The 16,141-nt window shown below is 34.1% G+C and overlaps 1 protein-coding gene across 1 annotated transcript in view; it reads right to left on the minus strand.

The window, feature by feature from the left end:
- LOC136027684 (protein slit-like) overlaps nt 1-1,750 on the minus strand; it is a 184,324-nt gene extending 182,574 nt beyond the window's left edge. The window contains exon 1 of the mRNA XM_065705131.1: nt 1,746-1,750. Within this exon, the coding sequence (XP_065561203.1) occupies nt 1,746-1,750 (5 nt within the window). The remainder of the gene's footprint in view (nt 1-1,745) is intronic.
- Nucleotides 1,751-16,141: the final 14,391 nt, after the last annotated feature.

Below are 16,141 nucleotides of genomic sequence, written 5' to 3' on the forward strand. Positions count from 1 at the left end.
AGGTGGCAAATTTGATTAGAAATTGAACGTTCTAGTTACCTTTTTAACAGTTAAAGCTGAAAGGGAGGCTTATACCCTCCCCCCACGCATGCAAACCCTTGTTTCGCCAAACGTAATCCATCAAACTTTTGAGATGGCCGTTTTTCTTAAATAGTCCCAACAATCAGATAACAAAACTTAGGGGCCAACATAATCCCCTCCCCAGAGCCTGGGTGAAGGGTTGTAAATTATTCCTGGAGGCATACAAGGTTCTTATGGAAGAGTTAAACTTCGGAGAGGAATCAAATGACTAGACAATTAAATTTCTAGTTCCCTTTTTAAAAGTCACAAGCAATCTGATAGTAAGTAGTCCATTCCCCCGCTAACTGTCTTTTCTCCAAACGTGTCTGATCAAAATTTTTTATTTTGATTTCGTCCAAAATAGATCAAAGATCATATAGTAAAAACTGCAGGGTTTACACAATCCCCCAGAACCCAGGAATATTTAAGGTTTTTTTTTTAGTAGAAACGATCCTATAGTTTCGTCTGCGGCTCAATCTATTTGAAATTGAATGTTCCAATTCCCTTTTTAAGAGTTAAAAGGGACCTGAGGGTAGCTAGCTTTCCTGCCTTCTGTACCTCAATTCCATTTTGTTCGAATTTTAAAAAACCATTTTGTTGAAATAAGTCAGAAGATCGCTTGACAAAACTGCAGAGTCAACATAAGCCCCCAGAGCCCTGCGGCAAGTGTTGTATGCTATTTAGGGGGAAATATAAGTTCTTTTGCGAGGTTTAAAAATAGTTCAAAGATAAAGTAAGCCAAACCCCCACCCCCACTAAAAAACTTGTGAACGATATTTTATTTTATAACTTAAATGAACTGACCTTCTACATAGCCAAAACCCCCTCCCAAAAATATTACTAAGCACGTTTTATTCCATAGCTTATCGCAACTCACCCTTAATCCTCAGTGGCCCGACCTCCCCCCCCCAAAAAAAACTTATTAAAAATATTTTATTCCAAGACTTATGGGTTCTCCATGGCCTAATACCCCTCCCTTCCCCCCAAAGATTATTAATCATAAATCATGGAAACACCCCTACTGCGGTTTACTAAGACAGCTAAGGCGCTTAGCACCCCCCCCCCCCAAAACCCTCCCAGCACGTAAGTCGTTACGCGCCATATTAGTTACGTGCCATTGTAGTTGTGTAATAGATTGTCAGGTTTACCGACTCTTGAACATGCAACAAATAATTGCCTATGGGAAAAACAATCCATATTCAGATCTATACCACATTTTTATAATGATTACCCTTGAGCTTTGTTGATGGTGATAGCTAATAAAATATTTCCTGTGTCCCCGTCGTTATTTATATATCCGCCCTGTGCCCCCGTGCCCCGTTGTAGTTGTGTCCCTGTGTCCCGGTCGTCATTTATATTCCCTGTGTCCCAGTCGTCATTTGTGTCCCGATGTCCCGGTCTGTAATTTCTTTTTGAGAGTCCTGGTCGTCATTTGTATTACCTGTGTCCCGGCCGTTATTTGTGTCCCGGTCTGTAATTTCTCTTTGAGTGTCCTGGTCGTCATTTATATTCCCGGTGTCCCAGTGTCCCGGTGTCCTGGTCTGTAAAGTCATCTTATAATGACGTCATATACAAAGCCTTATATACTTATAATTACGTCATATGCCAACCCTCTTTTTACAGAAAAAACATACAAAACAACAAACATGCATACAACTTATTTATATATATATTCAGATCTATACCTCATTATTCTAATGATGTGTCCCTGTTTCCCGGTCGTCATTTATATTCTCTGTGTCCCGGTCGTCATTTCTGTCCCGGTGTCCCAGTTTTTAATTTCTCTTTGAGCGTCCCGGTCGTCATTTATATTCCCTGTGTCCCGGTGTCCCGGTCGTCATTTGTGTTCCGGTGTCCCGGTCTGTATTTTCTATTCGAACAATTCCTGTGTCCCGGGCGTCATTTATATATCCTACCTGTGCCCCCGGCGTACCCGTTTTAGTTTTGTCCCTGTGTCCCAGTCGTCATTTATATTCCCTGTGTCTCGGTCGTGATTTGTGTCCGGGTGTCCCAGTCTGTAATTTCTCTTTGAGGTTCCCGGTCGTCATTTATATTTCCTGTGTCCCGGTCGTCATTTGTGTCCCGGTGTCCCGGTATGTAATTTCATCAGTTGACAAACATGACGTCAGTCGACAAACAACTTCATGATGCATACAGCTAAATCCTTAAAATGACGTCAGTCGACAAACATGACGTAACTCGACACCCACACACACAAACAACTTATTTTTATATATATACTAGCTGTTGGGGTGGCGCTTTGCGCCACCCCAACACCTAGTTGGTGGGGGCGCTTCGCGCCCCCCCAGGCCCCACCGCACGCGTAATTCGTTACGCGCCATATTAGTTACGCGCCATTGTAGTTGTGTCCCTATGTCCCACCTGTGAATATATATATATATATATATATATATATATATATACATATATATATATATATATATATATATATATATATATATATATATATATATATATATATATATATATATATATATATATATATACTAGCTGTTGGGGTGGCGCTTCGCGCCACCCCAACACCTAGTTGGTGGGGGCGCTTCGCGCCCCCCCCCAAGCCCCCCCGCGTGCGTAAGTCGTTATGCGCCATATTAGTTACGCGCCATTGTAGTTGTGTCCCTATGTCCCACCTGTGAATATAGATATATATATATATATATATATATATATATATATATATATATATATATATATATATATATATATATATATATATATATATTTATATATATATATATATATATATATATATATATATATATATATATATATATATATATATATATATATATGTTTTTAACTACGTAAAACTTGCGAATATACAACATTCTTTGCTGTCCCATTGTCTGTGCATATAAATAGATTTCAGGTTTACCGACTCTTGAACATGCAACATATAATGGTCCATGGGAAAACAATCCGTATTCAGATCTATACCTCATGATTCTAATGATTGCCCTTGAGCTTTGTTGATGGTGATTGCTAATCGACCATTCCCTGAGTCGCCATCGTCATTTATATATCCCCCTGTGCTCCCCGGCGTCCCCTTTGTAGTTATGTCCCTGTGTCCCGGTCGTCAATTATATTCCCTGTGTCCCGGTCGTCATTTGTGTCCCGGTGTTCCAGTCTGTGATTTCTCTTTGAGTGTCCCGGGCGTCATTTATATTCCTTGTGTCCCGGTGTCCCGGTCGTCATTTATATCCCCCTGTGGCCCCCGGCGTCCCCATTGTAGTTGTGTCCCTGTGTCCCGGTCGTCATTTATATTCCCTGTGTCCCGGTCGTCATTTGTATCCCGGTGTCCCGGTCTGTATATACATTCGTTTTTTAGTTTTGTTTTTCTCCTTTATTTTTTTCCTTTTTTCTTTTTTTTTCTTTTTTAGTTTATTTAGATTTTTAGATTTTTTAGTTTCTTATTAGTTTTTAGTTTTTTTGTAGTTTTTACCATTTTTTTAGTTTTTTTAGTTTTTTTTTTACTTATGTCCTGGTCGTCATTTATACTCCCTGTGTCCCGGTCGTCATTTGTGTCTCGGTGCTTTGTTGATTGCTAATTTATATTATATTTATATTTATATTTTTTATATTTATTAATATTTTTTTAGTTTTCTTTTTCTCTTATTTTTCAGTTTTTTCCTTTTTTTAGTTTTTTCTTTTTTAGTTTTTAGTTTTTTTTTGTTTTTTACCTTTTTTTAGTTTTTTTTAGTTTTTTAGTTTTTTGGCTTTTTTAGTTTTTTTATTAGTTTTTAGTTTTTTTTTTTTAGTTTTTGCCTTTTTTTAGTTTTTTCAGTTTTTTTTAGTTTTTAGTTTTTTACCTTTTTTTAGTTTTTTTTAGTTTTTTAGCTTTTTTAGTTTTTTTTCTTTTTAGTTTTTTTGTAGTTTTTACCTTTTTTAGTTTTTTTTCTTCTTTTGTATTAGTGTGAAATAATTCAGACGTCATATGCGGACAAACACGACGTCACTCGACAGACAGACAGACAGACATAACCCACAAACAACTTATTTTTATATATATTTATTCATATTTTTTTAGTTTTCTTTTTCTCTTTTATTTTTCAGTTTTTTCCTTTTTTTTAGTTTTTTTCTTTTTTAGTTTTTAGTTTTTTTTAGTTTTTTACCTTTTTTTAGTTTTTTTTAGTTTTTTTAGTTTTTTAGCTTTTTTAGTTTTTTTATTAGTTTTTATTTTTTTTTGTAGTTTTTGCCTTTTTTTATTTTTTTCAGTTTTTTTTTAGTTATTAGATTTTTACCTTTTTTTAGTTGTTTCTAGTTTTTTAGCTTTTTTAGTTTTTTTTTCTTTTTAGTTTTTTTTTGTAGTTTTTACCTTTTTTAGTTTTTTTCTTCTTTTGTATTAGTGTGAAATAATTCAGACGTCATATGCGGACAAACATGACGTCACCTGATCCACAGATCCACACACAGACAACTTATTTTTATATATATAGATATATATATATATATATATATATATACATATATATATATATATATATATAAATATATATATATATATATATATATATATATATATATATATATATATATATATATATATATGTATATATATATATATATATATATATATATATATATATATATATACATATATATATATATATATATATATATATATATATATATATATATATATATATATATATATATATATATATATATATATATATATATATATATATATATATATATATATATATATATATATATATATATATATATATATATATATATATATATATATATATATATATATATATATATATATATATATATATATATATATATATATATATATATATATATATATATATATATATATATATATACTAGCTGTTGGGGTGGCGCTTCGCGCCACCCCAACACCTAGTTGGTGGGGGCGCTTCGCGCCCCCCCCCAAGCCCCCCCGCGCGCGTAAGTCGTTACGCGCCATAATAGTTACGCGCCATTGTAGTTGTGTCCCTATGTCCCACCTGTGAATATAGATAGATATATATATATATATATATATATATATATATATATATATATATATATATATATATATATATATATATATATATATATATATATATATATATATATATATATATATATATATGGTTTTAACTACGTAAAACTTGCGAATATACAACATTCTTTGCTGTCCCATTGTCTTTGCATATAAATAGATTGTCAGGTTTACCGACTCTTGAACATGCAACATATAATGGTCCATGGGAAAACAATCTGTATTCAGATCTATACCTCATGATTCTAATGATTGCCCTTGAGCTTTGTTGATGGTGATTGCTAATCGACCGTTCCCTGTCCCGGTGTCCCGGTCGTCATTTACATCCCCCTGTTTCCCCCGGTGTCCCCGTTGTAGTTGTGTCCCTGTGTCCCGGTCGTCATGTATATTCCCTGTGTCCCGGTCGTCATTTGTATCCCGGTGTCCCGGTCTGTATATACATTCGTTTTTTAGTTTTGTTTTTCTCCTTTATTTTTTTCCTTTTTTTTTCTTTTTTAGCTTATTTAGATTTTTTAGTTTTTTTATTAGTTTTTAGTTTTTTTTTCTTTTTAGTTTTTTTGTCCCGGTCGTCATTTATATCCCCCTGTTTCCCCCGGTGTCCCCGTTGTCATTTGTATCCCGGTGTACCGGTCTGTATATACATTCGTTTTTTAGTTTTGTTTTTCTCCTTTATTTTTTTCCTTTTTTTTCTTTTTTAGTTTATTTAGATTTTTAGATTTTTTAGTTTTTTTATTAGTTTTTAGTTTTTTTTTTTTTAGTTTTTTTGTAGTTTTTACCTTCTTTTTAGTTTTGTTAATTTTTTTTTTACTTATGTCCTGGTCGTCATTTATACTCCCTGTGTCCCGGTGCTTTGTTGATTGCTAATCGAACATTCCTTTTGTCCTGGTCGCTTTCTCTTTGAGTGTCGTCATTTATTTTTTTCTTTTTTAGTTCTTTTAGTTTTTACCTTTTTTAGTTTTTTTAGTTTTTTAGATGAAAATTTTTTTTAGTTTTTTCCTTTTTTTCTTTTTAGTTTTTTATTGGTTTTTACCTTTATTTTAGCTTATTTTTCAGTTTTTTCCTTTTTTTTAGTTTTTTTTATTTTTTATTTTTTTTAGTTTTTTACCTTTTTTTAGTTTTTTTAGTTTTTTAGCTTTTTTACTTTTTTTTATTAGTTTTTAGTTTTTTTTTGTAGTTTTTGCCTTTTTTTAGTTTTTTCAGTTTTTTTTTTAGTTTTTTATTGGTTTTTACCTTTATTTTAGCTTATTTTTCAGTTTTTTTCCTTTTTTTTAGTTTTTTTTAGTTTTTAGTTTTTTTAGTTTTTTACCTTTTTTTAGTTTTTTTAGTTTTTTTAGTTTTTTAGCTTTTTTATTTTTTTTATTAGTTTTTAGTTTTTTTTTGTAGTTTTTGCCTTTTTTTTATTTTTTTTAGTTTTTTAGCTTTTTTATTAGTTTTTAGTTTTTTTTGTAGTTTTTGCCTTTTTTTAGTTTTTTTTTAGTTTTTTAGCTTTTTTATTTTTTTTATTAGTTTTTAGTTTTTTTGTAGTTTTTGCCTTTTTTTAGTTTTTTCAGTTTTGACGTCACCTGATCCAGTTTTTTCAGGTGACGTCACCTGATCCATCCACAGATCCACAGACAACTTATTTTTATATATATATATATATATACATATATATATATATATATATATATATATATATATATATATATATATATATATATATATATATATATATATATATATATATAAATATATATATATATATATATATATATATATATATATATATATATATATATAAATATATATATATATATATATATATATATATATATATATATATATATATATATATATATATATATATATATATATATATATATATATATATATATATATATATATATATATATATATATATATATATATATATATATATATATATATATATATATATATATATATATATATATATATATGTTTTTAACTACGTAAAACTTGCGAATATACAACATTCTTTGTTGTTCCATTGTCTGTGCAAATAAATAGATTCTCAGGTTTACCGACTCTTGAATATGCAACGTATAATGGTCCATAGGAAAACAATCCGTATTCAGATCTATACCTCATGATTCTAATGATTGCCCTTGAGCTTTGTTCGACCATTCTCTGTGTCGCCGTCGTCATTTATATATCCCCCTGTGCCCCCCAGCATCCCCGTTGTAGTTGTGTCCCTGTGTCCCAGTCGTCATTTATATTCCCTGTGTCTCGGTCGTCATTTGTGTCCCGGTGTCCCAGTCTGTGATTTCTCTTTGAGTGTCCCGGGCGTCATTTATATTACTTGTGTTCCAGTGTCCCGGTCGTCATTTGTGTCCCAGTGTCCCGGTCTGTATATACATTCGTTTTTGAATTGGTCTTTTTTTTAGTTTTTAGTTTTTTACCTTTTTTTTTAGTTTTTTTAGTTATACCTCATGATTCTAATGATTGCCCTTGAGCTTTGTTGATGGTGATTGCTAATCGAACATTCCCTGTGTCCCCGTCGTCATTTATATATCCCCCTGTGTCCCCCGGCGTCCCCGTTGTAGTTGTGTCCCTGTGTCCCGGTCGTCATTTATATTCCCTGTGTCCCGGTCGTCATTTGTATCCCGGTGTGCTGGTCTGTATATACATTCGATTTTGAAATGGTATATGATGAAATAAATTTTTGTATTTTTCCCCTTTGTTTCTTTTTGTTTTTTTTTTTGTTTTTTTTTTAGTTTTGTTTTTCTCCTTTATTTTTCACTTTTTTTTCCTTTTTTTATTTTTTTTTTGTTTTTTAGTTTTTTTTAGTTTTTTTTCTTTTTATATTTCTTTTTATATATATAAAAAGATTTCTTTTTGGGAAAGTATATTTTTGGGAAATTTATATATTTTCTTTTTATATTTCTTTATATATATATATATATATATATATATATATATATATATATATATATATATATATATATATAAATATATATATATACTAGCTGTTGGGGCGGCGCTTCGCGCCACCCCAACACCTAGTTGGTGGGGCGCTTCGCGCCCCCCCAAGCCCCCCCGCGCGCGTAAGTCGTCACGCGCCATATTAGTTACGTGCCATTGTAGTTGTGTCCCTGTGTCCCACCTGTGAATAGAGATAGATATAAATATATGTTTTTAACTACGTAAAACATGCGAATATACAACATTCTTCGCTGTCCCATTGTCTGTGCATATAAATAGATTGTCAGGTTTACTGACTCTTGAACATGCAACATATAATTGTCCATGGGAAAAACAATCCGTATTCAGATCTATACCTCATTATTCTAATGATGTGTCCCTGTGTCCCGGTCGTCATTTATATTCCCTGTGTCCCGGTCGTCATTTGTGTCCCGGTTTCCCAGTTTGTAATTTCTCTTTGAGTGTCCCGGTCGTCATTTATATTCCCTGCGTCCCGGTGTCCCTGTCGTCATTTGTGTCCCGGTGTCCCGGTCTGTAATTTCTATTCGAACAATCCCTGTGTCCCGGTCGTCATTTATATATCCCACCTGTGCCCCCGGCGTCCCCGTTGTAGTTGTGTCCCTGTGTCCCGGTCGTCATTTATATTCCCTGTGTCCCGGTCGCGATTTGTGTCCGGATGTCCCAGTCTGTAATTTCTCTTTGAGGTTCCCGGTCGTCACTTATATTCCCTCTGTCTCGGTCGTCATTTGTGTCCCGGTCTGTAATTTCTCTTTGAGTGGTTTTTCTTTTTAGTTTTTTTTTAGTTTTTTACCTTTTTTCTTTTTTCAGTTTTCTTTTTCTTCTTTATTTTTCAGCGTCACTATGAAGTACATATCGACGAACCTTTGTTTTTTTAACTTAAATCTGGTAGGCATTGATGACCTTATCCAAGTCAAAATCCCAAACCCAATCATCATCGCTATCATTTTCAGTTTTGATATGTTTTGACTCTCGCTGTCCAGGTGGATTTTCATCTAACTGCGCGGTTTTGCGTTCTTTAGCCGCAAGCCTGTTTTCTTGCTGTTCTTGTGATTCCTCGGAACGCTTTCTTTTCTTACTTTCTCTATCAGTAGCAAATTTTTTGGCATAAACTCTTTGAGCAGCTTCCTCGGCTGTTGCCATTGTAGGTTCTTCAGTCATTTTACAATTAAACATTTTTCCGTGAACAAATGTCTTAAATACCGTTAATGACGTCACCGTCAAAGCAAAAATGACGACAACTAGTTTCATGACGTCAGTCAACACAGAAACATGACGTCACCTGATCCACAGACAGACAGACAACTTATTTTTATATATATATATATATATACTAGCTGTTGGGGTGGCGCTTCGCGCCACCCTAACACCTAGTTGGTGGGGCGCTTCGCGCCCCCCCAAGCCCCCCCGCGCGCGTAAGTCGTTACGCGCCATATTAGTTACGCGCCATTGTAGTTGTGTCCCTGTGTCCCACCTGTGAATAGAGATACTTATATTCGTCACTTATATTCCCTCTGTCTCGGTCTAATGACGTCACCGTCAAAGCAAAAATGACGACAACTAATTTCATGACGTCAGTCAACACAGAAACATGACGTCACCTGATCCACAGACAGACAGACAGACAACTTATTTTTATATATATAGATATATATATATATATACTAGCTGTTGGGGTGGCGCTTCGCGCCACCCCAACACCTAGTTGGTGGGGCGCTTCGCGCCCCCCCAAGCCCCCCGCGCGCGTAAGTCGTTACGCGCCATATTAGTTACGCGCCATTGTAGTTGTGTCCCTGTGTCCCACCTGTGAATAGAGATAGATATAAATATATGTTTTTAACTACGTAAAACATGCTATTATACAACATTCTTCGCTGTCCCATTGTCTGTGCATATAAATAGATTGTCAGGTTTACTGACTCTTGAACATGCAACATATAATTGTCCATGGGAAAAACAATCCGTATTCAGATCTATACCTCATTATTCTAATGATGTGTCCCTGTGTCCCGGTCGTCATTTACGTTCCCTGTGTCCCGGTCGTCATTTGTGTCCCGGTGTCCCAGTTTGTAATTTCTCTTTGAGTGTCCCGGTCGTCATTTATATTCCCTGTGTCCCGGTGTCCCGGTCGTCATTTGTGTCCCGGTGTCCCGGTCTGTAATTTCTATTCGAACAATCCCTGTGTCCCGGTCGTCATTTATATATCCCGCCTGTGCCCCCGGCGTCCCCTCATTTTACAATTAAATATTTTTCCGTGAACAAATGTCTTAAATATCTTGAATGACGACACCGTCAAAGCAAAAATGACGATAACTAATTTCATGACGTCAGTCAACACAGAAACATGACGTCACCTGATCCACAGACAGACAGACAGACAACTTATTTTTATATATATAGATAGATATATATATATATATATATATATATATATATATATATATATATATATATATATATATATATATAAAGATATTCTTATTTATGCTTATTACAGCATTAAAAATAAAATGAAAATTGAAGTAAAACCATATCAGGATTTACCAATAGGCCCACTAAGCCCTTCGACTTTTACTATTCCCAAAGTTCTAAGGCATTCCTCAAAAATCTTGCCAAAACGGACCGGCACAAAAGGCTTGGGCCTAGAAGCGTCAAGGCGTTAAATTTAGCCCTGGGTGAAACAAAATCTTGAGCTGGTGAGCTTCGAGCAATTAATTACATTTATATAGAATATTCAGTTTAATTTTATTAGTTCTCACCAAAACTATTAATTTATTTTTGAACAAAAACTATTTTGAAATAGGGAATTTTAAAAAACTTGAAACTCTGCTAAGCAAAAACGAACAGAAATTGATTGAAAAAAAAAAATCAAAAAAAGTTTTCCAAGAGAAAGTAAAGGCCATATTAAACTTAGGATCAGAAGAAATAGAAACCTACAATAACTCGAACTTTAAAAGAAAATAAATTACTATTAATGAATAATTGAAACCCAAAACGAACAGAAGTTGAATGAACAATCATAGCAAAATAACATATAACAGGCACTAATATAAATGAATAAAAAAATCTTAAAACGAATACAGCTTAAGCTGAATATGCAAATAAAGCTTAAAACGAACAAAAATTATTTTACTTTGAAGAATAAATGAAACCCAGACCGACAACAATTAATTACAAAATAACTTTCCCAAAAAGAAGTATTCTAAAGGAAAGTAAAGGCCATATTATACTTAGGATCAGAAGAAATGGAAACCTACAATAACTCAAACTCAAGAAGACCAGTAATTACTGTTAATGAATAAATAAAACCCACGACGAACAGAAAGTAAATGAATACTCATAGCCAAAAATTATAATATATTTTATATCTATATATATAAAAATAAGTTGTCTGTGTGTCGAGTGACATCATGTTTGTGTGTCGACTGTTAGTCATGTTTGTCGACTGACGAAATTACAGACCGGGACATCGGTTCAAAAATGACGACCGGGACACCAGGACATAGGGAATATAAATGACGACCGGGACACTCAAAGAGAAAGCGACCGGGACACAAAGAATGTTCGATTAGCAATCATCATCAACAAAGCACCAGGACACAAATGACGACCGGGACACAAAGAATATAAATGACGACCAGGACACTCAAAGAGAAATTACACACCGGGACATCGGAACACAAATGACGACCGGAACAAAAATGACGACCGGGACACAGGGAATATAAATGACGACCGCGACACTCAAAGAGAAATTACAGACTGGGACACCGGGACACAAATGACGACCGGGACACAGGGAAACAACAACAACGGGGACGCCGGGGGGCACAGGGGGATATATAAATGACGACGGGGACACAGGGAATGTTCGATTAGCAATCACCATCAACAAAGCTCAAGGGCAATCACATAGAATAATGATGTATAGATCTGAATACAGATTGTTTTTCCCATGGACAATTATATGTTGCATGTTCAAGAGTCAGTAAACCTGACAATCTATTTATATGCACAGACAATGGAACAGCCAAGAATGTTGTATATTCGCAAGTTTTACGTAGTTAAAAAAAATATATATATCTATCTATATTCACAGGTGGGACACAGGGACACAACTACAATGGCGCGTAACTAATAGGGTGCGTAACGACTTACGCGCGCGGGGGGGGGGCGAAGTGCCCCCACCAGCTAGGTGTTGGGGTGGCGCGAAGCTAGTTTATAATATATTTATATATTTTACTATTGAAGCATAAATGAAACTCAAAACCAACAGACATTAAATAAACACTCAAAGCAAACAAACATACATTAGGCGCAAATATAAATGAGTAAATAAATCTTAAGGCGAGTGAAACTGAAGCCCCCAGGGGGGGCTTGGGGGGCACGAAGCACCCCCACCAATTAGGTGTTGGGGTGGCGCGAAGTGCCATCCCAACAGCTAGTTATATCTTCTATATATATAAAAATAAGTTGTCTGTGTGTCTGTGTTTCGAGTGACGTCATTGTCCTCATATGACGTCTGAATTATTTCATCACATACCAATTCAAAAACGAATGTATTCAAGCTGAAGTAGCTCAGTTATATAACTACCTGTGTTGGTGCAGTGGGATTGACCTTAGCGTGGTAATACGGGACCCAGAGATCGAACCATGCTGCAGGAATGCACTACAGGGCCGACACAGGGACCTTAGTAGTCAAGAAGCGTCGTTAATCCGATACAAATACAAATACCGTAGCTCAGTTGGTAAAGCGTTATGTTCCAGGTTCTAGGTCCGAGAGCTTCCAGGTTCAAACCTTGGCTTTAGCATTAATACAAAAGAAGAAAAAAAAACAAAAAAGATAAAAACTACAAAAAAAACTAAAAAGAAAATACAAAAAAAAACTGAAAAAGCTAAAAAACTAAAAAAAACTAAAAAAGGGTAAAAAACTAAAAACTAAAAAACTAAAAAAAAAAACTAAAAAAACTAAAAAAAGTAAAAACTACAAAAAAACTAAAAAAAGGTAAAAACTACAAAAACACTAAAAAGAAAAAAAAAACTAAAACTAATAAAAAACTAAAAAAACTAAAAACTGAAAAAGAAAAAAAACTAAAAAAGGAAAAAACTGACAAATAAAGGAGAAAAAGAAAACTAAAAAAAATAAAAAAAAAACTAAAAAAAAATAAAAAAGGTAAATGTATTCAAGCCGAAGTAGGTGAGTTGGTAAAGCGTTATGTTCCAGGTTCTAGGTCCGAGAGGTTCCAGGTTCGAACCTTGGCTTTAGCATTAATACAAAAGAAGAAAAAAACTAAAAAAGAAAAAAACAAAAAAACTAAAAAACAGGTAAAAACTACTAAAAAAACTAAAAAAGCTAAAAAACTAAAAAAACTAAAAAAAGGTAAAAAACTAAAAACTAAAAAAAAAAAAAACTAAACAAACTAAAAAAAGGGTAAAAACAGCAAAAAACTAAAAAGAAAAAAAACTAAAAACTAATCAAAAAAACTAAAAACTGAAAAAGAAAAAAAAAACTAAAAAGAGGAAAAAAACTGAAAAATAAAGGAGAAAAAGAAAACTAAAGAAAATAAAAATAAAAAAGAACTAAAAAAGGTAAAAACTACAAAAAAAAAATAAAAAGTAAAAAGAAAAAAAAACTAAAAAGCTAAAAAATAGGTAAAAACCAAGAAAAAAACTAAAAAGAAAAAAAGGAAAAAACAAAAAATTTATTTCATCATATACCAATTCAAAAACGAATGTATATACAGACCGAGACACAGGGAATATAAATGACGACCGGGACACTCAAAGAGAAATTACAGACTGGGACACCGGGACACAAATGACGACTGGGACGTGTGTGTCGACTGACGTCATGTTTGTGTGTCGACTGACGTCATGTTTGTCGACTATAAATGACGACTGGGACACAGGGACACAACTACAACGGGGACACGGGGGGGCAAATGACGATGGGGACACAGGGAATGTTTGATTAGCAATCACCATCAACAAAGCTCAAGGGCAGTCATTAGAATAATGAGGTATACATCTGAATACGGATTGTTTTTCCCATGGACAATTATATGTTGCATATTCAAGAGTCGGTAAACTTGACAATCTATTTATATGTACAGACAATGGGACAGCGAAGAATGTTGTATATTCGCAAGTTTTACGTAGTTAAAAACATATATCTATATATATAAAAATAATCTATATATATAAAAATAAGTTGTCTGTGGATGTGTCTGTCAGGTGACGTCATGTTTGTGTGTTGACTGACGTCATGAAGTTAGTTTTCGTCATTTTTGTTATGACGGTGACGTCATTAAAAATATATAAGACATGCGTTCACGTAGAAATCTATTAATGTTTAACTTTAAAATGACTGATGAACTTACAATGGCAACAGCCGAGGAAGATGCTCAAAGAGTCTATGCCAAAAAACTTGCTGCTGATAGAGAAAGTCAGAAAAGAAAGCGTGCCAAGGAATCAAAAGAACAGCAAGGAAACAGGCTTGAGGCTGATAGAGAAAGAAAGAACAGAAAGCGTCATGTTTCCAAATGACGTCGTTTGGAGCCCAAACCGAAAATCCAGATCAATTTATGTCTACTTTAAAAGTAAAAGGGCAAATTTATCATAGAGCAGGGTCCCTTCTACCATTCTCAGGCGAGAATCATAAATTTTTACAATTGTACTTCATCAGTGATAGAAATTCTGAATTGAATGCACGTTGCGAAATTTCTCCCAACGTTGAAAGGACAATCGTTTCCCAATTGCAACATCTTTTCCACGAAAATAATAATTTAGTGCGTCTGTTCAAAACAGCCATCGATTTGATGCCTACTGATACGCATAAAATTGTTATTTCCGCTGACAAAACGCCTCCTGGCCAACATGTGCGTAGATACACTGCTCCAACTATCGACGAAGTGGCAATCGTTATGGTCGGTGATCAGTTTTTACCTCGAGATATTATTCTTCATAAGCGAAACGCTCAGTTGTTAAGAATTGCTGAAACTCATCGATGCTACGATGCCCTACAATATCCTATCATTTTTTGGGATGGAGCCGACGGCTATCACTTTAATATTAAATTGATGAATCCAGCCACTAACAAAGAAATGAATAAGAAATGCAGTGCAATGCATTATTATTCCTATAGACTAATGATTCGGCAGGATGAAGAAAATTATATTTTAAAATGCCGTGAATTGTTTCAGCAATTCGTCGTTGATATGTATGCTAAAATTGAACCAGAACGTTTGCTATATATCCGCCTGAATCATACCAAGCTCCACTCTGAAAAATACATTCATTTGCGAGATGCAGTTATAAATGACGGTAATACCACAAACGTTGGAAGATTAACAATTTTACCTTCGTCATATGCTGGCAGTCCCCGTCATATGCATGAATATGCTCAAGATGCTATTGCGTATGTTCGTCTCTATGGTCGTCCAGATTTATTTATTACATTTACATGTAATCAATCTTGGGACGAGATACTGCAGCTTTCACTTCAAGGACAATCGGCGGTTCATAGACATGACATTACGGCCCCTGTCTTCCGGGTAAAGTTGAAATCACTGATAAACTACATAGTAAAACTTGAAGTGTTTGGGTCAGTGCGATGCTGGATGTATTCAGTGGAATGGCAAAAACGAGGTTTGCCACACGCACATATACTAACCTGGCTACATAAAAAAATTACTTCGAACGAAATTGATGATGTGATTTCCGCTGAAATACCTGATGAAAATGTCGATAAGGGGTTACATGATATTATTGTAAAAAATATGATACATGGACCTTCCGGTGCACTGAACGAAAATTCACCATGCATGGCCAAAGGAAGGTGCACAAAGCAATATCCTCGACATTTAGTATCCAACACAATTACTGGCAATGATGGTTACCCACAATATAGAAGAAGATCTACTGAAAATGGCGGTAAAACAGCAATAATAAAGAAGCGTAACGGTACCACCATCGAAGTAGATAACCAGTGGGTTGTTCCATATTCCCCATTATTATCAAAAACATTTAATGCACAGATAAACGTTGAATACTGTAACTCCGTAAAGGCAATCAAATACATAT

This window comes from Artemia franciscana, chromosome 5, assembly GCF_032884065.1.
Source record: "Artemia franciscana chromosome 5, ASM3288406v1, whole genome shotgun sequence".
In the NCBI taxonomy this organism is placed as follows: domain Eukaryota; kingdom Metazoa; phylum Arthropoda; class Branchiopoda; order Anostraca; family Artemiidae; genus Artemia; species Artemia franciscana.